Raw genomic sequence first — 23,915 nt, 5'->3', positions numbered from 1 at the left:
CTCTTAATTCTCTTGTTCATCGGAATAAATTAAAAAAAAAAAAAATTATGTACGAGGGATCATTAGTTTTATAAAAAAAACTATAATACTATATATTTTGTTAGTGTTTTTATTGGTCTAATTTTAAAGGTTTGTAACATCGCTGTGTAAGTTGAGTGGATTGTACCTTTCACAGTCTGCTTTACCCAACTGATACAGAGCTTGACATGAGAGACAGAGAGAGATGTAAGGTTTGTTTAAAAGAAAACTAATTAATTAGCTAGTGATGACATAAAGAAAACTAATTAATCAGCATAGATTATCCCATAGCCTACAAATATGTGTATTTTTGACAGGGGCATTGAAGATTTTTTTTTTTTTTTTTTGAGTGAAGGGGAGGCGAAAAAACTACCACCCATAATTTATTAAAGAATGTTAGAAGGTGAACAGTGGAGGAGAAGTTAGTTTAAAGACCAAGAGAATGACAAAATAAAACAGAACTCTCCCATAGAAAGACATGAAACCAACAAGAGAGCAAGCTGTTCGATGGTCGCCAAAGGATGGGCAGCACAAATAATTAAGGACTATAAGTCAGAGAGAGCTCCGTGGATGAGCTCGACCTTCTCACAAGCCTCGCCGAACTTGGCCTGAGTATTTTGTTGACAGTAGATAGACCCATCATTGAAGTCCTACAAGCAACGAAGAGCAATCCCAGACTTCCTTCCAAATAGAGCAGAAGAGTGGGCATTCAACAAACAGTGGCATTGAAGATTGCTTTGCATCCACTTGCTAGTTCCACTGCACCTTTAGCCATGTTATGTTTCTGCAGGGAAAACAATAAAACTTGTTGCAGTCAATTCCCTCATCGTCTGGTCATCGGGAACGAGAACCTGCAAAGAAAGGTCCACACTGACTGGAGATACCTCCGGTGGGGACCCTCCAACGGTCAAGTCAGAGAGGAGACTAGGCAACAGTAGAGAGGAATCAGGGGACTCAGCGGTGGAGAGAGCGAGAGAGAGAAAGGAATCCCCCCTCAAGCTGCTGCCTTACCTCGTTTTATAGTAAGGGGTGGTATGGTCCCGCCGTTGATGATGTAGACAACTGAAGAGTTGTCAAATCGCTGGGGTTGTCATGTCGTTGACAAGCTGATAGGTCTTAAGAATTAATTCTCGTCCTTGGTGGGACAGTGCCCCAGGTCTCTGGCAGGACAACGCTCCTCGACGGTTGCACGGCATGTCCTTGACAGGACTGCAGCCCACGCCGCTCGTTCGGCATTTAGAAGGACCTGTAGAGGTCGGACGTCGATTGCCCAAACCGACAGGAAGTCGGCAATGCAAGATCGGCTTTCAGATGATCTGAGGCAGTGTCGGCCTGTTAGGCCGACACACCCCGATCGGACATGGTCGGTAGTTACCGTTAGTATTGTCCGTCGTCAGTCGGGCGAAGTCAATCGGTCCACCCTTGAGGATGGGTTGGCGTCGGGACCCGTCGGTGAGTCAACACCGATGAGATGGCATCAGGATCGGTTGGTATATCCCAACAAAACTTTACTTGCAATTCTATCTGAAATCAAAACCGAAGCTTTGATGGTTTGGACCGTTGCTTCGGCAGTGTACTACTATATTAAAAATTTTAAATGGCGCTGCCAAATAACTCCAACATACTGACTTGACGATGAAAAAAGAGATTGATATTACCTGCAGCAACCTACCGTCAAGCAATTTGAAGTAAGCTATTTCTTTTGGAGAAATGATGGAACTTCTTTGGTGATTGCAGCTCTCAACCAAGGTAAATGCTCATGTCCATCAGGCATGTCACAAACACATGCAGACCGATATCACCACCAATAACAACATTAAGAAGAAAACAACAGACTTAAATATTTTTTTCATTTTGCTGTCTTTTTTTTTTTTTATCAAGAAGAAGAATATTTTGCTATCTGATTTAGCAAACAAAATTCATTCATATGTATCAATTGTATCATAAGTCAACACCCCCACAATGAGTGACACTGAGTGGTAATTTCTCCATGAAACATGTGCTTGTAATACAGATAGAACGCAATAATTTTTCAAAATATTGGAAGATTGAAATTAATAGTCGATAAGGTATATGCCTATTAAAAATTATTGTTTTCCTTCCTAAGAGCATAAAATCTAAAAATCTAACTCCTTCATAGAACTTAGCATCTTCATCTTCAATTGTGATCCTGATAATACAATCTTCTTAACAATTAGAAGCCCTATCTAGAACTTTTTGAGCATGTTTGGTTGCTGAATAAGTGGCGGATATCTCTCCAAATGGGTGGATATCTCGTCAAATGCCAAAAAGGGGCTAGATAAAAGCTTACACAATGTGGGGGACCTGGGGATTTATGGTAGCGTGGAATTGCATCCGGAATAAAGGAAACTCAATCCCTCCCGTTACTGTTTTGCACTTATCCATGCAATAAATGCACAAAAAAACTGGGAAGGCAATTCTGTCTTTGTGATAAAATCAAAAAAAAATCTCAAAATTCAATGCACTCACTTATTTCCAGCCAAACACCAAAAAGCTTATTCTGCGGAATAAGTTTATCTTTCTGATAGCACGAGATATTCCTGCTAAAATTTATTTTGCAACCAAGTACAATGTTGTGCTCTTTCTCAAAGCAAATTGCCACAAGTTAATTATTCTGTCAGATACTTTGAGAAGCACCCTCTTTATCTTCTTTCTCCTTTCCTAGAGAATTGAATTTAACAAAATGGTTATCTATATAATGTAGTGGAGAGACATGTTATCACTTTATGTAGATAGCAAGATGTAGACTGAAATCTATATTCTGAAATATCATCCATACCACAATTTGACGTCCACAATGAGTCAAAAGAACTTTACCTGATCCTAGCTTTATGAGGTTAATTTCATAATGTGAACTCGGATTCAGACAATATGAGATGCCTCCATTCCTCTATATGTCATGTCAGCGACTCAATTTACTTGCATCTTATTAATAAATTTCTTTACTTAATTATGATACCCAAGATTCAGTCCAAGAAAATATTCTTTCTTGATCAGATTATAGAAACCAGCAAACTATTCAAGAAGGTTGATCCAAGAAGCACCTTACCTTAACAGGTCTTTTTTTCCTCCTTACTGATTCAGGCCGGCCCACTCCTAACCGCTCCTAAGTATTTATACATACAGGCCTAGCCCAGTTTGTAAACTTATGATTTTTTTACTGATTGTATGAGCCCGATCTACAAATTCAATAAAATTTTCAGCCCAATTATCCAAACGGACCATAGTCTGCTACATCTAATGATCAAGGTTGAACCTCTGTAAAATATTCAACTATTATATGAGTTTGACTCGAAGCAAGGCCATGTTTATAATATTTTTTGAGCCAATCCAGTTGGGGTAAGGCTTATTCATTGAGGCCACAGTTATCTAAGGTGGATGATTGCTTCTTGTTTTTTTTCTAACTTTTCTTTTTTTTTCTTCTGTAGCCATTCAAAAGAAACATTTTTTTTTCTTGATCTGGGTTCAATCAACTAAAGAAGTGCAATGCATGAGAAGTTTCACATGGGGCTGATTTTTATAAGAGCTTCAGCCAATGCTGTAGAATGTGAATTATTTGAATATTTTGTTATCTGATAATAGTCAGCAAGTTCTTTTTTCTTCTTTCTTTTTATTGTTGGGGGAACTTATCATTATATTCTTAATTTATATTATGTTTTTAGTAGGGGCAACAAAGCAAGGTAAGAGATCCACAGGCCAGATTATATTCGAGTAAGCTGATATGTTGCAGATTTGACAACATCTTAGACGATATTGAAGTGTATGCCCCAGGATTTAAGAGTACTTTTGAGGGTAAGGGTCTAGACATGCTTCATTACCCACCACATGCATCACACTTACTGATTTGATAGAAGATGGCAGCTTAGATGCCATCGGTAGCTATTGATAGCAGATCCCGACCACCATGAGCACCGCAATGATGGTACATTCCTTGATGCCATAAAGAGTTAGAGGGTAATGACTGGGGCCCTCCCAAGGTCAGTAGCATCCAATGTCACACTAACTGGCGTTAGTTGTGTTCTAATAGTGCCACATTTGTTGTTGGAAGAATCCCGAGCCCTATTTGCTCTAAAACTTTTCTGAGTTGCTTTTTGCTCGATTTTTAACAAGTTTCTACCTGAATTTCCACTATTTTCCTGAGTCCCACCCACATAAGATGTGCAGCTCAAAGCCTATCCAATAGTACTATATAAATTCCCAACTCCCAAGCCTCTCAAGACCAAACTCAGTCCTAAATTACTGAGAAAAATCAAATGAACATCCCTAAAAGATCTCACTAAGGAGCTTTGAGCCTTGTGATGGTATACTTACCAAGGCTATCCTGTGTTAAGAGAGGCCATGAGTAAGCTTTTCAGCAATCGTGGAGGATGTGAAGGACTAGGTGGTATGTAGTGGGAGTGCTCGGCCAAATTTTGTACATCTTAGGAAAGTCTTTTAATCTCTTCTTTCTTCGCTGCAGTTTATTTTCCTGCATGTTCCTATAGTTTAGGCATATCGGAGAACTCGGTCCTTTGTTTTCAAGATTTTAATGCGGCAAGGTCTTCCAATGCCTCTCTTGCCCACCAAATGCCCGGATTAGTATCATAGCAAATATTTGTTTTTTAGTTACTAGTTTGGATTTAGTTTGTTAGACCAAATTAGTCTAATTTCTATTTTTTTTTTCTAGGCCTGTTCTTTTGTGAATAAAAAATTTATATAAAAATTTATATTTTTTTAGATAAATATTTTTCAGATAATATTTAGATACAAAAATAATTTATCCATATTCTTTTACTTATAGGAAAGTGATTTTGAAATCTGTTATCCATGTTCTTTTGCATTATTATTTTTCTAAATAAGTTGCTAGAATTTATCCACATTTTTCATGATATCTTTTATACTTTTTAGATTTGAAGAAAATGGATGGCTGAGTTATTAACTATTGAATGATAGAAACACCGAAAATGAAGATAGGACATTTTACGAATAAAATTAAATATCGATTTTATTGACTGATGAAAAAATGATTGAGCCACCTCCTATGTAGATAAGATTTTGCTTCCATTTTATAGATAAATACTATCTGTGGAGAGTAACTTATTCATTTTAAAAGATATTTATCTATGAAATGGAGAAAAATCTTATCCATCTGGGAGGTGACTAAATCATTTCTTCATTAATCAGTAAAGTAGATATTTAATTTTATTCCTAAAATGTTCATTCTCATTTTCAATATATTTATCATTCAATGCTCGATAACTCAATCATTAACTTCCTTCGAACCTAAAAGGTGTAAAAGATATTATGAAAAATATCAATAAATTTTAGCAACTTATCTAGAAAGGCAACAATACAGAAGAACATAGGCAATAGATGTTAAAGCCACCTTTTCATGCATAAAAAAATATGAATAAATAATTTATATATCTAAATATTGCTTGAAAAATATTTATCTACAAAAATATAGATTTTTAGATAAATTTTTTATCCATAAAAAAAAATCCAAAGAGGTTGGATTCATAACAAAATTATCTCCCATAGAGTGTTCAAGTATCTCGATGGTTAACACAAACGTCGAGTGATGATCACAGAAGTCATCTTGCAGCGGTGGGATTCTACGGATAGATTGGATATTATATTAAATGGCAATCCTTCATCCCAGAGCCAAGAGTGGTGGTACACACGAGTCTAGCAACGAGAGTAAATATTTGTTGTAATGGTAATATCACGTCAAACTTATAGCAATCCAATCAAAAATTAAAAATCGATAGGACAGTATAGGATATCATCATGAAAATCGATGAAATACACGATAATTGATAAAATGCAAGCATTCTCATTGTGTTGTGATAAGTTTGACGTGATATTACTATTGCAATAAATATTAAATTGGAGTGTAAGATAGAGCATGCTCAAACACCGAGGTTTTATTAATAAAAAAATTATCGGAGATAATATCAGAGGATTTAAGAAACATGCACCGTCGGTTAGACTCTCCTTATTGATTGATAACAATGGGTAGATAATTTAAAGTGATTGGAACAAGCATAAAATTCTGTAGCTGAAGTGGGTTACTAGCGTAGCATATATCCACTTTTTTTTTTTTTTCCGATGCTCTTGAAGATAGAATTATGGTACTCCAAATGAATCTGTAGTACATACACAAACGTACATGAGGCATGCCACTGAGAATGCCAAAAAGAATGTGGTAGTTCAAAGCTCTTGAACGAGGAAAGGATGAGACAAAAGTTTCAAACGAGTGAATGTAGGCGATCGAGCATAAATTAAGGATAATTGTTTTTATGCATAAATTGTTCACGTTATCCTCACACCGTTGCTTATACTTTGCCTCCTTATGCTTCGCAAGCGTATGCATAAAATTAAGGATGGCGGATGTAGATAATTGTTTGAGGTCATATGTATATATCTTAGAATCATCGATCTTTTTTTTCTCACGACATCGACTGTTGGGTCGTAATTTGTGCAGATTTTAAGGCATCTTAATCTTCTTAATCTTTTTTATGCCTCTTAAAATGGACATTATGCGATTTAATGATTGATGCTGCGAATCATTCTCAAAAGTACGACCCTGATCCTAAAGTTTATACGGATGCTAGTCTAGAAGATTTCTTCTTCTGCAGACCATGAAGAAAAGCGGACTGTTTCACGGTCTCGCAACACAGGCGTCACCGAACCTTTTTTTTTTTTTTTTTAATGAATAAAAAATGGTGTCACCGAACCTAAACCGATATATTGGACTGGCTTTATCCGCCAGCGGTTGACTGGTTTTCGGGCTCCTGCCCGTATCGCTCTTTCGGCCCGCTTCAATCTTCATTGGTTCAGACCGAACCGCCAATCCGGCGTCCCGGACGTGCTTGGAGGGGGGACCAACTGGACCGCCTCGCGGACAGGCCTGGATCACGTGAATGCACGGCGTAGATTTATTCCGGGAAGTTAGCGGACGGCTGTGAGTCCATCAGGAGTGCACGTCCCGAGCCGTATAAAGCCGGACGAGCCGGGAACGTAACGCCACCGATCATCTCAAGCCCTCCAAAGCCGATCCAACGGATCAAAGCTTCCTCTATTCAATGCGATCATTGGTTCGTCCACGAGCTGTTTTTTCTCCAAGCTCTCTCTTCTTTGCGCCACCACGTTCGCCTCTATCTCCCTGCTTGTCTCAAAGCCGCCTCCGATCGCTTTGGTTTCTAGATCCGCTCTCTCTCCCTCCCTCTCTCTCTCGCGGCGATCCGTGATCGAAAATGTTTAGATTTTTAGATTCTTTTGTTTCTTGATTTCATCCTTGTCTCAGCTCGAATCTTCGGTGCATTAAGGAGAACCCCGGTTTTCTTGATTTTTCTTCCGTTGTCAATCATAAAGGTTCTATCTATCCAAACCAAAGAAGGCGTTATTAGGTGCCATATCCGTTCCGTTAGATGGGGGACTTGATTAAAGGTGCGAGCTATGAGCCTCTGATCCTATATTTGTTTCAAGATTTTTAGGTTTTCGTTCGTCTTGTGGTTCTGTTTTAGAAAGGTAGGATCTTTATTCTGGATTTGGGCAAATTAGGGTTTTGAGGATGGCCACGGGGAGCTCTTTCAAGATGGAGCCAGTAACCCTAGCGAATGGGAATTTCGACGATTTTGAGAAGGATCTCGAGGCTTTGCTTCGGGAGCAGCAGCCGGGAAGAGCTGCCTTCGATCTAGAGCGGGATGAGCTCCATATGTTCCGGAGTGGCAGCGCTCCCCCGACTGTAGAGGGATCAAGAACCGCTTTTGGGAGCTTGTTTGGGCATGCCGGACTTGACGAGCCCGGCCGCTTTGATGGCCAGGATGGGGGAGATGTGTTGTCTGAGGAGGAGATGAGGTTGCATCCTGCCTATTTATCCTACTATTTTTCCAACGAGAATTTGAATCCCAGGCTTCCTCCTCCCATGGTATCGAAGGAGGACTGGCGTGCGGCACAGAGGTTCCGTGCTGGTTCTTTTGGAGGGATTGGAGATCGGAGGAGGAAAGAATCGGGGGATGGTGATGGGAGCGGCACCTCTCTCTTCTCGTTGCAGCCAGGACTCCCAATGCTTGACAGGGAACAAGAGATGGTCGAGTCAAGTGGAGGGGTCCAGCGGGATCTGTCCCAGCAGCAGTCAGCGGAGTGGCTCGAGCGGGGCACTGACGGGCTTATTGGGTTGCCCGAAGTCGGTTTAGGCAGAAGGCGAAAGAGCTTTGCAGATGTCTTGCAGGTTCTTTTTTCTTCCCCTCTTCTTCATTTACCAGAAGCATTATATCGCATTTTGTTATATATGTGCTTTGCCAGTTATATATAGCTGCATCTGAACTTAATGATAGGTCATCATATAGTTGGGGAAAATAATTTCACTGCCGGCTTGATTGTTGACTGGTTGCATGATCTGTATTGCAAGTGTTCTAATTAGATAAGGATAATCAGAATCGACATTAGCATGTACTGAAAATTTTTTGAGATGAATGATTCTCATTAATTAATGTACTAAACTACTCAATATTAGTTAAAACTAGCTGCTGCGGTATGTAGAATAAGAATTTCTTTATTCTGGGTTCTTATTATTAAGGATAGTATTTTTCCTCCTACCATTAACTTTTCACAAAAGAAAAATAGAATTAAGATTTTCTGTTGTGAATATTACAATTGCCATAGAGATTTAAACTCTTTTATTTGTCATATGCGGAGCCTAAAACTCAATTGGTTTGGTAAATGTTACCTTATTGATATTAGATACACACTGAAGAGTATTAACACTTAGGGGTTCTATTTTTTCTCTTAATAGGAGTTTTGGGTATGGGTTTGTTTGGTTCCAATGAACCAAGATTAGATTTTGAAAGATTGGCTAATCAATTATATCTTGTGGTATTGAAATTAATACTATATTTTGGTTTCTTTGATTGAAACTATGTTGAATGAGATTCAGGCATATTTTAGAATGGATTTTTGATATGTAAAGAGACCCTGGCATGTGGATGAGGCCATAGGGAGCATATGTTTTATGTTGCTCATGTAAAGTTGCATGGCAGCCTTCTCTTTTGTCTCTTTTGCTTCTTGCTTCAGATCTGTTCTGGTATACTGTCTCGGATAATTATCTGTCTCAGCAACAGGCATTGGTAACACCATTTTAGAAATTCTTTTCATCTCGTCTACGGTGTCTAATTCTCTTAGTCATGATTGCATCTATCTCTTTAGTCGTTTGTACGATAGATTCAAGATAATGAGAAAAGTCCTCTAGGGTATCCCTTGGTTGCCATTTTCTTGGGCCTGCTTTTTTTCTATATACTCTATTTATGTTCTATTGATTTTATTCCCTTATTCTCCCCAAAGCTTTCGTTTGTAATTCCATTCTTGTGTTGAACCCTATTTCTGTTATAACAGTTAACAGATTGTCTCGTAAATCTTTTTAACCTTTTTTATTTAAAGTTTCTTTTTAAGTTACAAAATGCTTTTTGTCCTTTGACCAGCGAAAAATGGAATTCCAAAGCCAGGGTCCAAAATTCACTTTGTTTTATGAGAAGTTTATGAGGTATTGGCCGTGGGTTCTATTTCCATGGTGGTTGTGTCTGTGCAAGATTTCTTCTTTCTCTGCTTATATTTCCTATGAAGCATCTTAGTCAATTGTTATTTTCCCCAAGATGGTACAGATTTCTTGTCAATGGGAACTCATCCTTTCCCAAATAAATTGGTTCTCTCATGGGAAGTAGCACATCAATCTTCTGATACTCCTCTCTGTAGAGTTCCGCCTGAGACAGACCCTAAAGTAGGTGTATTTTCTCTCTTCCATTATAAATTTTCTTAATTTATAAGTGCTATTGGTCTGCAACTGGCTGAAGATGTATCTTAATTCTATAGGAATGAAGTGTTTCTGGTTCCCCTCAAGAAGTCTATATACTCTAGGGACAACATCAAAGACATCATGCCCAACAAGGGCAAATCAAAATCTTCTTTATCTTATTTTTTATTATTTTCTTCTATCTGATTGACAAATAATTACTCCAAAAAAAGGCTAAAACAGTATAGTATCTGACAATATCATCAGAATTGTTGGCTTGGACACGTGACATGGATGTCAAGTGTCCAGAAGAATCCAACACAGGAATCTTTTAAAAACTGGATTCAGTGAGTTGCGTGTCTTGTATATGTATGTGTATCTATATTAATGTGTTAGATGTATGGATAAAATGAATAATGAGCTTACTTATGTTGCTTAAGTTCATAAAATTTAACAAAATGGTTGCTAATTGTTATTTTAGATTTAATTAGTTTCATGTAGAACTGCCAAAAGTAGAAATATAATGATGATGACATCATGATTTGATAGTATTTAGTGTTGTGAAGTGTCCCAAGTGTCCGACATGTAAAAACAAAATCTAGTATGTCCAGGTAACACGATTCATCAGCAAAGAGTATCTTCCATGAGACTTCTTGAATACCAAATTCTACTTCATTCATGATAAATTTTGAGAGGAAGAGCTTAGAGATAGCTACTACTGCAGGCTCCTTGCAATTTATTATTCAATTCTGTTGTCGCAAATACTTCTAATATGTGTGTCTGGTCTTTGCCCTCAAAATTATATTACACTCTGGGCTGTACATCTTTGCCTGGTCTCTGCACTAGTTACTTCTCTTCATAGCCTATAATGTGCTTACTTCAAGACAATAGAAGCCATATATGTATTATTCACACCATATGTATTTATTGGTTGTCTAATTAGAAAACCGACTTCAAGATGTATCTTGCTAGTATGAAGCCAAGTTGGTGTTGGGTATTGTGGTCACATACTGATTTTTGTCTGATGACTCTGATCACCACTTCCAATAACCATTTCAGTTACTAAGTTGCATAATAATTTGTGCAATTTTGTGCAAAGGTATACCACAATACTCGTTGCCAAAGATGTAATTTTTTCTTTATAATTAAAAAAGCTAGTTAACCAAATTATAACTTTTTTTTCCTGATATATGGTTTTGTGTATATAATGGCTACTTTGCCTCAGGGTTGAGGAAATAAGACCTTATAGTACAAATACTTTCATAAAAGTGTGCACAAATACGTAAGGCTCAGGCTTGCACTATAGCTCTGTTGGCAAGTCATTATTACTGGAATTTGTGGCTGTTCTGCAACAATCTCTTCCCCCTTCTTCTCTTCCCTCCTCTCTTTTCTCTTTTGTCCATGTTTTTTTTCCTTTGTCCATCAAAAGCCGAATCCTGTGAAATGAAAGCTGTCTCAGTTCTCTTGTTCCATTAAGAATATCTCTGATCCATTCCCTCTCTTTCTGCATTTCAATCTGAAGACAGTATTTTGTTCCTAACATGCTAAAAATGTAAGCTTTTGTTTATGCTTGTCTTTGACTCAAGCATCACTGTACCGTGTATATTGATAAAGAAATGTCCATATGACCAATTTGGTTCCATAACCCTGCAGATTAACTTATTGCTTTTTATTTTTGTTTTATTTAGTTTTATTTCTTGCATGTTACCTGGTTCAGAGTGTGATTTTCCATGGTTTTGTTCCTGTTGGCTTGGTAACACTTGTAGTTCTCTACTGAACTTTGTCATTGATGGTATGATTTTCTATATCATTGATCGTATGAAAATTGTTTTAATGCAGGAGGAACATGGCCGCCCTGCTTATGTGTCTTCACATATTTCATGCCCAGTTAGTCGTAATGTTCTTGACAATGTTGATCCAGTGGTAGTTTCTGATTCACAACTAACACAGCTTCATAATGGATTGGACACAATTGATGGCTGGCAATCTGGAGCAACTTCCTCTGGTCTTGTTAGGGTCCAAAGCCTTGGTTCATCACTTTCTCATTCCTTTGCATCCACTGTTGGTTCTGCTGTGCCTAGAAGTACAACACCTGATCCTCAATTAATGCGGAGGGCCCCAAGCCCCATCCTTCCTCCTGTGGGAGTGAGGATTAGTAATAGTGATAAAAAGATGGTAGTTGGATCAAATGGCTTAGGTGGTGTCTCCTCTTATTTGTCTGATTCTGGTGATTGGGCAGCTGCTATGTCTAGTTTGAGCCTATCCAGGAATAAATTAACTGATGGAGAAAGTCATGTACAGGGACGGCTGCATAAAGAATTTTCTGATCAATCTCAATTGCTATTCAATATGCGCAATGATCACAGGCAATATCTGAAGCAGAAAGTCGCAAATAAGTCTGAGGCAGATTCACTAAAACCTCTGTCTCATCCTTCTTTGCCATACAATGATCTTTCCAAGAAAAATAGTAGTTTAACTGATCTGAATTCACCTAAATTAACTTCAGATAGGCAAATCAACTTGCCAGAGCAATCACCATATCCAAATATTTATAAGAAAGTAGCTTCAGTGGGTTCAACCAGTTCAACAGGATCTAATCATCCATTTCAGAACTCTGATATTCTAAATGTTGACTTCATTGGATCCAATTCAAAGAGTTATTCTGACGAGTATGGACCACCAACAATATTGAATGGTCATCCTAAAGCAGGTAGCCTCTCTTCTTTCCTCCAACTCAATAAAAATTTAGCTTGTGCTGCTTCTTCGACCCTAATACCTGGGCATGTGCTATACTTTTGCAGGTGCAGCAGTAGCAGGAGCTGCAGAAGGACCATATTTGAATATAAAAGGAAACCATGGGGGATCTGGTTTCCCGTTACCAACTATGGAGCCGCTATATACACAGTATTTGCAAAGCACTTCTGATACTGCCATGCATTCTGCTGCAAGATTGGAGCCTTCTTTAGGCGGGAATTATCCTAGTACTTCACATACGGATTTGCCGGACTATCAAAAGGCATATTTTGGAGCATTGCTTGCAGAACAGAAATTGCAGTATGGCATGCCCTTCCTAGGAAAATATGGTGGCTTAAATAATGACTTCTATGGTGGTCATGCTATTAATCTTGGCATGCCATATCTGGCAAGCCCCCTATCTAGCTCTTTTCTTTCTCCTTTGGGTTCTGGGAATCCTGTGAGGAAAATTGAGCGGCTGTCACGTGCCCCTTCCTTAATGAGAAGTGCTGCTGCAGGATCCATGGGATCACGAAATCCAGACAATGGCGTTGTGGAAGAGAATTATGCATCATCATTGTTGGAAGAATTCAAAAACAACAAAACTAGGTCTTTTGAACTTTCAGATATTGTAGGTCATGTAGTTGAATTCAGGTACCTTTTTGTTGTTCCCATATATATTTTCTTATTTTACGTGCCAGTGAAGGTGATTATGAGGGCATAGCTGATTACTATCTTTCTCCTTATGCAGTGCGGATCAGTATGGAAGTCGTTTTATTCAACAGAAACTTGAAACTGCCTCAGCTGAAGAGAAGAATAAAATCTTTCCTGAGATACTTCCTCAAGCTCGTGTTTTGATGACCGACGTTTTTGGAAATTATGTTATACAGAAAGTATGTTTTCTTCATGTTTCCAAGTTAACTCCATAAATTATATTTTTAAATATTCTGAACTTTTGTATCATTGTTGTATTGGCAGTTCTTTGAGCATGGTACTGAAATCCAGAGAAAGCAGCTAGCAAGTCAACTTAAGGGTCATGTTTTGCCTCTCAGTCTTCAAATGTATGGCTGTAGAGTAATTCAGAAGGTTGGGTCGTTATCCTTGTTCTGCTATGAAATTCATTGCTTTCTTAAATGTTAAAAAGGATATTCCAACAGATGTATTTCTTTGTGATCTTCCAATCTGTTTGATGTTCCATGTGGCTTAGATAGTATCTGTGTCATCTGTTGCACTTCACATGATAACTGCAATTTGTTTGTATAATTAGGTTTGATTGTCATAGCTAAAGCTATCTTATGATTCTTATCGCTTGTTGCTGAGCACGCCCTTCAATAGCGTCCACTTTCAGTTATTTATCAACTTTTTGTCTTAATATAATTATTATTTCTATTCTTGTATAAATATTTTAATAATAAAATTGTAAGTAATAGTGTGTATGGTGCCAGGGATGGTGTTTCAGTTAGTTAAATCTTGAGATGTTTGCTTGTCATGGATTTCACCATTATAACTCTATCCCTTCATAGAACTAAGATGTTGCCATCTGAGAACTTATTAATTTTCCAAACCCACTAGTAATAGGACAACAGAATTCAAATGAAGGCCGGAATCACAGTTTAGGAATTGACCACAACTACGTGAAGTGCCAGACAGACTGAATAAAGTCCTGCACCAGTACCTTTCTACTTAAACAGCATTTAGATTGATATTTTCCATGTAACAGTTTTGAAGATTCACTTATCCTTTGTCTTGGAGGTTCCTTCACAGGAAGAGGCCACGTATTCAATACCTTCTAACAAGCCTTCTTTGTTGCTATTTTTCTTACATAATCATGAATATTGCTTCTCATATTTTCTATTGGTACAATCCAAGTTTTTGACACAAACTATTGAGTGGTGTTGCATGTAAAGCAACCAAGTATAATTGATTAGAAGTGATAATATGAAAAGTAATACCATAATGATAACAATACTTGCCCATAAGATTTTCCTTATTAGTATTTTGGCTCTGATAACAGCTAGGGTCCTGATCAAGCAAGATGAAGTCCAATGTACCTCTACAGACAACATCTCAAGTACCTGGAACCACGTTCAGTGCTGCAAAAGGATGGTCTCCTAACATCTTTGGTTCCTGCCTATTTTCAGCTATGTTACATTAGAAGCATTGGCAGTCTATGGAAATAAAATAATTGTGCTTTGAAAAGAAAAATACAAAAAATAAAAAAAGGGATATGTAAAAAAGAGGTAGTGTAATGGTTTATATTGATCTCTGACATCTTCAGTTAGTTAATTGTTGACTAAGAGCTTATGGAAACAGTGACTTATGGTTATGTCTATGGCACCTATTTCTATGCCCTTATAGCTTCATTTGGCATTGCTTTTAGAGGGCCAAAAAGTGCTTCTTGGAGGGTGAAAAGCCTTTTTGGGTGATTTTGAGGTGTTTGATAAAAATTCTAAAACAACTTTCTAGCTCCTTCAAAAGCTAAAAAAGGCATATTGGAGAAAAGCTTCAATTTGGAGTTTTTGGCCAAAAGTTCTACTTGAGATGCATCAGAAAGTTGCGCTTTGTCAGATGGGAGATTGAGTTCGAATCCCGGCAATGAGATTTTTTTAAAAAAACAATTTAAAGATAATTTATAAGTTAGCATACTTGATAATAGTTTCGATTGTACAATATAATATAATATAATATAACAATAACATTATTATAAAGTTATATTATACTATATGATATTATAATAATATTATATTATCATCATCATAATCATATTTTTATCATTATACTATAATGGTATTATAATATCATATTTTTATTATATACTAAAATAATAATTTCATTTTATTATTCTATAATGATATCATTTTATTATTCTATAATAATATCATTATGGAATAACATTATGAAATATTATTATATTTCTATAATAAATTTTAAAATTATTATCTATGATATTATTTACATCAAATGTTGAAATAAATAATTTATAAATTAAAGATTCTTTATAATAATAGTTTTTGATAATATAAATAGTTAGTTTAAAAAATTATGCAATATCCTTTATTATCATTTTCTGATGCTAAAAGCACTTTTTTAGTTTGGTTATCAAACCGATGCTAAAGTTCCACAAAACTTCAGAAATGTAGTTACCAAATAATAAACAACTTGTTATTAAAAAGCTCTACTAGTGAAAGCTCGACTAACCAAAGCTCTACTACCTACAGTAATGCCAAATGGAATCTATGAATTATAAGAATGGTTGACCAGCTGTCCATCTAATGCTTTTGCTTCTTGCTTGTCTTAACTTTTCAAAGGTGGTAGGCACCTAGGTATTGGTTTTTCAATGCACGCGTGCATGTGTTAATTTGCCCCTAGCATGGAGTGTTTTCTAAGAATTTATGTGCCCTGCTGCCCTAATAAAATTTATATTTTTCAACACTAAACTTTTTCTTAGACGACTAAGCTGTGAAACATGTCTGTTATATTGATGTTCATATTTTTTTTTTTTAAATATATGTTTTCAATGTTGGTAGTTGAATGTTCTACTTCTTGTCATAGCTCTGAATTATGTGATATTGTGTAAAAAAGGATTAAGGATTACTTTCTTGTGTCATGAAATACTATTTCATTTTCATTATCTACTATTTCCTGCTAAAACATGCTGTAAAATCAAAGGTGGATTCTGAGACATCTGGTATTACCTTGAGAAAGCTCAATTGTTTTCTTTTCTGCAGGCATTAGAAGTTGTTGATGTAGATCAGCAGACTCAAATGGTGTTAGAACTTGATGGATCAATCATGAAATGTGTTCGTGATCAGAATGGTAACCATGTAATCCAGAAATGTATTGAATGTGTTCCTCAAGAAAGGATCCAGTTTATTATATCGTCATTCTATGGACATGTTGTCACACTCTCGTGCCATCCATATGGTTGTCGGGTAATTCAGGTGAGAAAATTTCTTCTCTAGGCCATAAAAACCCTTCATTCATTTATTTTCCTCCAATGATTTTGCTCTTTAATGGATGTTTAAATCCTGGCAGAGGGTCTTGGAGTACTGTGATGATCCAAAAACACAAAGCATTATGATGGATGAGATCCTGCAATCTGTGTGTTCTTTAGCACAAGACCAATATGGGAATTATGTGATTCAAGTAGGGGTTTTCTCCCTTGTGGCTTGATATGTTTGTCTTACTGTTTCTCTGCATTCTGTTATGGGAACATTTCTTTTAATTAAAGGTTATATTGGCTTTGTTGTTTTTAGCTTCACGCCTTGCAGTGAGATTGTCATAGCAATATTAGTTCATCCCTTTTATTTATGAATTTTGTATAGATCACATGTTCTTTATGATGTTGCTTTGATGTGGAGATTACTTTATCTGAGATAGCTTGGTGAACTTGGTCATACCATTCCTCCTTGTAGGAGTTGACATATTGAATGCAATAGCCAAGTTCATCATGCTGCCTTGTCAAAATGCTGATAATTTTATTGCAGTTATACAATCAGGAGACATATGACTGGGAGTAAGGTTCGCCGTGCTGGTACTAGACCCCATGTCGGTTGTCCGGTGGTACAGTTCGGTACGTCAATATACCATTCTATATTGGGCTTGAACCGACATGGTAAAGAAATCGAGGGAGACTGAGAATCGAAGAGGGGAAGAGAGAGGGAGAGAGACGGTGGAGATGCTGGTGGTAGTCGTTGGAGGGGCGCGGAGGCCTCTAGAGGAGCAAAGAACTCCGAATCGAGAGAGGAAATGTGGGGGGAAGGGGGCAAGGGCAAGGAGGTCGATGGTGGCCACCCGAGGGTCGCGGAGGTCCGATTTCTCCTCCCCACCTTCTGTCGATCGAAATAAAGGCAGTCGCCCCTATTTCAATCATGATTATAAATTTTTTTGCTGACTTATACTGAAGTTGGCAATAGATTTGCCAGCTTCACTGTTTGTCGGTAAAATAAAAGAACCCAAGTGAAGTTGGCAATGCCGTTGCCAACTTCACCCGATATCCAGAAAAAAATCCTCCACTCTATCTTCCTCTCCTTCCCTCCCATCTCTCTCTCTCCCCCCCTTCTCTTCCTTCTCCCTTCCTCCTCCTTACTAACCCTCCCATGGGTGCAGTAGCCCTTTGGCGGCCTCCAAAGGGATTTCTTTTCCTCTCCCTTTCCTTCCCTTCCTCTTTTTCCTTCCCCCTCCTGTTGGTGTTCCAAATTTTACCCCCGAACCATATCAGTGGGCTGTCAGTACGGTTTAACACGCTCTGAACCAGGGTTTGCCATACCGGGCCGAACCGCCCGGTACGAAGCTTGCCGAACCGTCCCGGCGGGGAACCGAGACGGTTCCGGCATGCAAAACGGTACATGCCGTTGCCGGAAAGAAAAAGAGAGGAAGAGAGAGAAATAGAGAGGGAGGAAGGAAGAAAAAGAAGGAAGGGGATCCGCCAGAGGGGCCGCCGGAGGGCAGCCATGGCCGTCGGGCGGCAGAACGGCCTCCCGCGGCTCCTCGCGGGGAACAGGGGCGGATCGCCCCTGTTTCTCGGATTTTTTTTTTTAAAAAGCTTTTTCAAAATGAAGTCGGCAAGTGGTTTGCCGACTTCACTTAATTAAGTTGGCAAACCACTTGCCGACTTCATTTTGAAAAAGCTTTTTAAAAAAAAAAATTCGAGAAACAGGGGCGGATCGCCCCTGTTCCCTGCGCGGAGCCGCGGGAGGCCGTTCCGCCGCCCAACGGCCACGGTTGTTCGCCGGAGACCCTCCGACGGATTCCCCTCCCTCTTTTTCTTTCTCCTTCCCTCTCTCTCTCTCTCTATTTCTCTCTCTTTCTCTCTTTTTCTTTTCCGGTTTCTTTCGTCAGTTCGGAACGGAACGGAGGCGTGCCGTATCGTACCGCCGGCCGGCCGATCCGGCCATCGGTACCGGTACAGGAAACCCTGCTCTGAACCATCTGGTTTAGGATAGTTTGGTAAATGCTGACTAGGACCATAATAATAGTTATGCTAGTTATAAGTTGTACAATCCTTGCTGCTTTTGTTGAAGTATGATTAACTTTAATCCTTCATAGGGCTTAGTATATATTGATTTCACCCCATCAGTGATTAGATCATTGTCGTCCTAATGAAACTAGCATCATTCTAATGAAACTAGCTTCCTTTCTATGTTATCATTGCTGGCAGTTCAATTTTAGTAGTTTTCACATGTTCTCCCTCGTCATCTACTTAAATTATCCATCTTCAAGAGTTTACTAGATGTATCAGAAAGCAGGACTAATCCATGCTCCAGAGTGTCATGACTGCTTCTTTGAAGCAAAATCTTTTGGTTAAGAACCATATAATTAGAAGTCATGTTTGCAGAAGCTGAAGGGTGGCAGGGGAATTAGAAAAGAGATACGAGAAGTAAATGAGGAGTGTTATTTACCAGCATTTGCACATGAAGATGTATGTGTAACTAGCACAACCATGAGTAACAAGCCTTGTTGAACCATGTCAGCACTCACTCTATCTACATTAGCTATTCAATATATCATTTTTGTGAATAATATTAGGTTAATCTATATTATGTAAGTGCTAGATATACCATTTGAATTAATTACATGTGTTAATTGGGGATTATCAAGATGATGCTTAGTATTTACATTCTTTTACAAGTGATTCTAGCACATGATTTAATTTTAACAATATGCTCAATCACAAAAATAATATGCCAGCATTTGACTAGACCGAAGTTTTGGACTAATAGTGGAACTACTGAGGCCTATTTGGCTATTGCTATAGGATTGGGGCTGAAATCCCTGTAGGATTCATGAATTGGGCCATCCATTTAAACAAGGCCCTATATCAACCAAACTTTACCCAGCCTAAATCTTGAGGGAAGTAAAAAAAGACATCCATAAGTCTTTTTTCCCCTTCTCACAGCCCAAAGGCTAGACCTAGGCTGGGTTTGGATAGGCTCTTAGAAAATGCAAGTTAGATGGACCACCAGGCCCGATTCCAGCAGGATTTTTGGCCCAATTCTTATTTTGGTTTTATGACCACAACTATCTTAAATAAAAGATTAATTATATCGGTCTGCCCAGGCATGAATACAATCTACAATGGGAACTCTTCTTTTTCACAACCATTCACTGAGATTCAGGTTTTAGTTAAGATAAGGGCTGCTCAATGTGGGAAGGTTCATATTTTCCTTGGATGGTTAAATATTGCTCTCAAACCTGCAAAGACATCTGAATTCCTGTTCTTGCATTTCTGAAATAAGTTAGCAATTTGCTTCTTTTATTGCAATCTTAGGTTTATGGAACACTGTTAACTAAGATATATTTTGGATTGAGATGAGTTATAAGTTAAAGCCAGGTACAATTCAATACATCTTGACAGTTTCTCTTGTCCAGGACTCTATAATTGTACATCTAACTTAACAAGGCTGGTTCTTGTTCATTTTGAGCTGCAAAAATTATCCCTGTTGACGTAAATGGGGCCAAATCCATCTCTCTCTCTTTTTTTTTTTTAGTATAACTTATTTTCGTGAGCAGGTTTTATTCAGTAGATTGTTATTTTTGTTACAAGTATCTGCTGCAAGGATTTAGATCCAAAACATTCTTATTGTACCAATTGATCAGTTTGCTGGTTGGTACTTCTCTTTCTGTGCAACAATTTCTTTTGCCTCTTACCATCCTGAATCTGGCTGCCTTTCTTCATTCATTATTTTCCATGTTCATGGTGTATTCTTTTGGTTGCTTCTTAAACATGTCCTGGTGTAAACACTTTTGACTTAAAAAAAAGTACATATAAAATAGAATCAACTATGAAATGAGAACTTCAGAACCAATTATAACCTTTTGTTGCTACTGAGTTGGATGTTATTCGTGAATGTTTGTTATTGTTTATAGTCTGAGGTGCATGGTATTTTGGTCTCTCTCTCTCTCTCGCTCGCACACAGTTTTTTAAAATATTTGATTCACAAGATTTGATTGCTTACTCATGGTTCTTCCCATGATGGTAGTATCTTTTTCAGTTTGATTTTTTTCCTACAAGTGCTTGTAAATCTTTGTGTGGGATTATCAGCATGTTATGCTCAAGCTTTTCTTGTTTTCATGCTTGCCATGTCTGTATATCTGATTCCTGGCAATCTATGTATAACCATCAGGGTTATTGCATTTAGATAATGTTCATTTCTAGTGGTCAATTGACTTGCTTTTCCTGCTTCGTTTTATTAGCATGTTCTGCAGCATGGTAAACCTGAAGAACGTTCTGCTATAATTAGCCAGCTTACTGGGCAGATAGTAAAGATGAGCCAGCAGAAATTTGCTTCAAATGTGGTTGAAAAGTGCTTGGCATATGGTAGTCCCGAGGAACGACAACTCCTAATAAATGAGATGATTGGTCCAACTGATGAAAATGAACCGTTACAGGTAACTTCTACCCTTTTTTTTTTTTTCATTTGGAATGATATAGATTGTCAATTTTTAAAACAACACCTGGGTGCTTCTTTTTCATCCTTAAGAAATATATTATTTTATAGTTGTGCTTTAAGCTGAATATTTGAAGGTTGGTTGGTGTCAGAAGACTGGTTTAGAGTATTTTGCAGCGGCAGAACTTGTATCTTTGACTCATCCACCCCATAGAACCCTGTATCTTGGGACATCACATTTATGCATGGCCCTAGTACGAGTTTGCACAATTTTAAGTTTCCTAAATATGCCTCCTACAGCCTTGTGTTTGTTTTCAAATTAAGTCCATGGTACTTAACATACCATGTTATGGTAAGTTATGACTATTATTTGCAGAACAATTCTACAATGCTTAAACCTTTGCTTGTCTTGCCTAGTAATTAAGCAATGTAATCTACACCATTAGACCATACATTTTACTTTCTGGTTGGATGATATTGAAAACCTAAAGCACAACCCGTGTACACAATCTCGCTGGGCTCATGCTGATGCAACTAGGCGGCGAACATGCTAACCTTGACTTGCATAGAGTTAGCTGATGATTGCTCAATACCATTGGACCTTGCACTTGACTGAAAGATGGGAAAAAACCTAAAGCACGTCAACCCAGGATTCATAGCAGTGAAGTATGGGGTTAAAATTTCAAAGCTCCACGTGCAAATCATTTACTGAAATATTAGCACCCTTGTAACAATTTACATAGACAAGAAACCTTGAAAAATATAGGATGTTTAAGCTTTGGCTGCAACCTAACTAATTGTCGTTATAAAGATATCTCACTTTGCATAACATGTTTGTTGATGGCAAAGGGAGAAGTTACATTGAATTTTTATTCATGCCCCTGCAATAAAAGCTCCATTTAGTTGCATTCAATTGCATAATTGAAAGACTTGCTCCTGTGGCTAAAGAAGTTGTATATATGTCTATTGGTTGGTTGTGGCTTTAATCTCAAGTGTTTCAGCACCAATACAACAAGACCGTTAACATTTGTGTGGATCCCTGTTAGAATAAGCTGATTTACAGTTCCATAAAGCCTGTGGTTTACCACTTCAAAATATAGACAATGAAAACTTGTTGCAAACCTGTTTATTCTAATAATTTTAAACAATAAACCTGTTCTAATCAAAATGCTTATGTAAGCTTGTAAAATTGCTACTTTGTTATGATCAAGCAATTGGAGAACATGAAAATATTGAGTCTAATTCAGTTTCACTTGAAACTCTAGATGGTTATTTCATTCATAATACAATTGACTGCATATTCACCTTTTGTCCTAAAAACAGACTTAATCTGCTACAAACTGCATGTTAGTGGCTTAATTTAGTAGCAACATGCATGCTTTGGCTGAGAACAAGAAACTAGATCAGGCAAATGGGGTCATTAAATTATCTTTATGCCTGTTAGGGCATTCCTGCAGAGATGCTGGGGGGAGAGAGACCGGGGGATTTTTTTTTTTATTGGGGTTGAGGACCCGAGCATCGCTGGATTAAAAAAGACCTCAAGAGATCTTTTTATTTTTAATTCTATCCTGCAGGATCTGGGCTGCGGGTTTGGAAATCTCTCAGCCCACAGTTTCCTGCAGGGTCAGGTCGGGCTGTTCCCAAACAGTCCGTCAGTGAAATTTTGCCTCTATTCTAGCAACTGAGAGTTTGCTTGTTTATCACATATCTTTTGTTATGGTATGATAACAACAAAAACATCATAATTCTTTTTCATGTAAGCTGGCCTTCTCAGCAGCATACTAGTGTTTTTCATGCTAATTGTCACAATTTTCAACCTCCAACTGATAAATCTGAGTAACTGAAATGACTTGGCAGGTGATGATGAAAGATCAGTTTGGTAACTATGTTGTACAGAAGGTTCTTGAGACCTGTGATGATCAAAACCGTGAACTGATCCTTTCACGCATTAAGGTTCACTTGAACGCCTTGAAGAGATACACATATGGGAAACACATTGTCGCCCGTGTTGAGAAGCTTATTGCCACCGGAGGTAACTTGCTGCCTAAATATTTTGGACTGTTCTCTCAATTCTGCATGGTCTTTTGTAACTGATAATGCCAATTGCTACTGTTTTAACTGAAGCACATGCTTTGCTCTGCAGAGAGGCGCATTGGGATCTCTTCACGTTCTTCATGAGAAACTGCAGGAGTGAAAGCAATGAAATTTTTGTACAGATAATAAGGCTAGCTTTACCAGCTACTTAGTCTTTCTCGTCAGCATAAATGGGTAAGTTAATCATGTGTGGCCGTAGTGTAAATAAATGATAGGCTTGTTTAAATAAGAATTTTGTTTGTTCTCTGTATGTATATTGGCGCCTGTATCCAAGATATGGCCAAGGCAACAGCAATACCGGTAGAAAAGATATTTAGGTTAGGAAATGGAGAGCAGAGGCACTGTAGATGTTTGCCTTTGATTCATGAAGTTGTGTAAAGATAACAATGTCTAATGGAACTATCATGAGGTGCAGGGTGCTGTTTTATTGAGGTGATACCTGCATCTTGGAAGATATTTGTTTTCATGATTTGTGTTTTGTTCGTTGGTGATTCAGGAGGTTAATCCTTGCATGACCACCGATTGTTCACTGGTCCATTGCCGACTTTGTTTTCATGATTTGTATTTTGTTCTATTTCGTTGGTGATTCTGGAGGTTAATCTTTGCATGACCGTCCTTGGGTCACTGGTCCAGACCGGTCGGTTATGGAATGGTGCAGTGGTTTCATGCATGTTACAGTTCACAAAAATTCCACTGCTTACATGAGGTTCTGTCGGATATTCTTGTGAAAGATGAACGTCAATTTGCAAGTTTCTCATGGGTTATTTTGCAAAATAATTTTCTTCTCGATTTTTGCTTTGTTAAATTAGGTAAAAGCAAATCGTTTTTGTTGATTGTTTTTCTGGGTTGACCATCCCACCACCGAATACTCGGTCTCAAAATTGCACTTT

At 37.9% G+C, this 23,915-nt stretch overlaps 1 protein-coding gene across 2 annotated transcripts; it reads left to right on the top strand.

Moving 5' to 3' along the window:
- The first annotated feature begins 7,127 nt into the window (after nt 1-7,127).
- Nucleotides 7,128-23,491, top strand: LOC105059110 (pumilio homolog 1). Of its 2 annotated transcripts, XM_010942325.4 has the most exons (11): nt 7,128-7,470; nt 7,585-8,254; nt 11,648-12,518; nt 12,610-13,195; nt 13,293-13,434; nt 13,520-13,627; nt 16,270-16,482; nt 16,577-16,687; nt 20,738-20,932; nt 22,789-22,963; nt 23,075-23,491. In XM_010942325.4, exons 2-11 carry the CDS (start codon nt 7,595-7,597, stop codon nt 23,107-23,109), a joined length of 3,096 nt encoding a protein of 1,031 aa, XP_010940627.1. In that variant the 5' UTR covers nt 7,128-7,470; nt 7,585-7,594; the 3' UTR covers nt 23,110-23,491. The 2 variants fall into 2 exon arrangements, with proteins under 2 accessions (XP_010940627.1, XP_073106179.1); XM_073250078.1 differs by having other exon boundaries at nt 7,128-8,254.
- The last annotated feature ends 424 nt before the right edge of the window (nt 23,492-23,915 follow it).

The sequence above is a fragment of the Elaeis guineensis genome, chromosome 16, assembly GCF_000442705.2.
Source record: "Elaeis guineensis isolate ETL-2024a chromosome 16, EG11, whole genome shotgun sequence".
NCBI classification, from domain to species: Eukaryota; Viridiplantae; Streptophyta; class Magnoliopsida; order Arecales; family Arecaceae; genus Elaeis; species Elaeis guineensis.
This window is presented reverse-complemented; position numbering and strand designations above follow the sequence as displayed.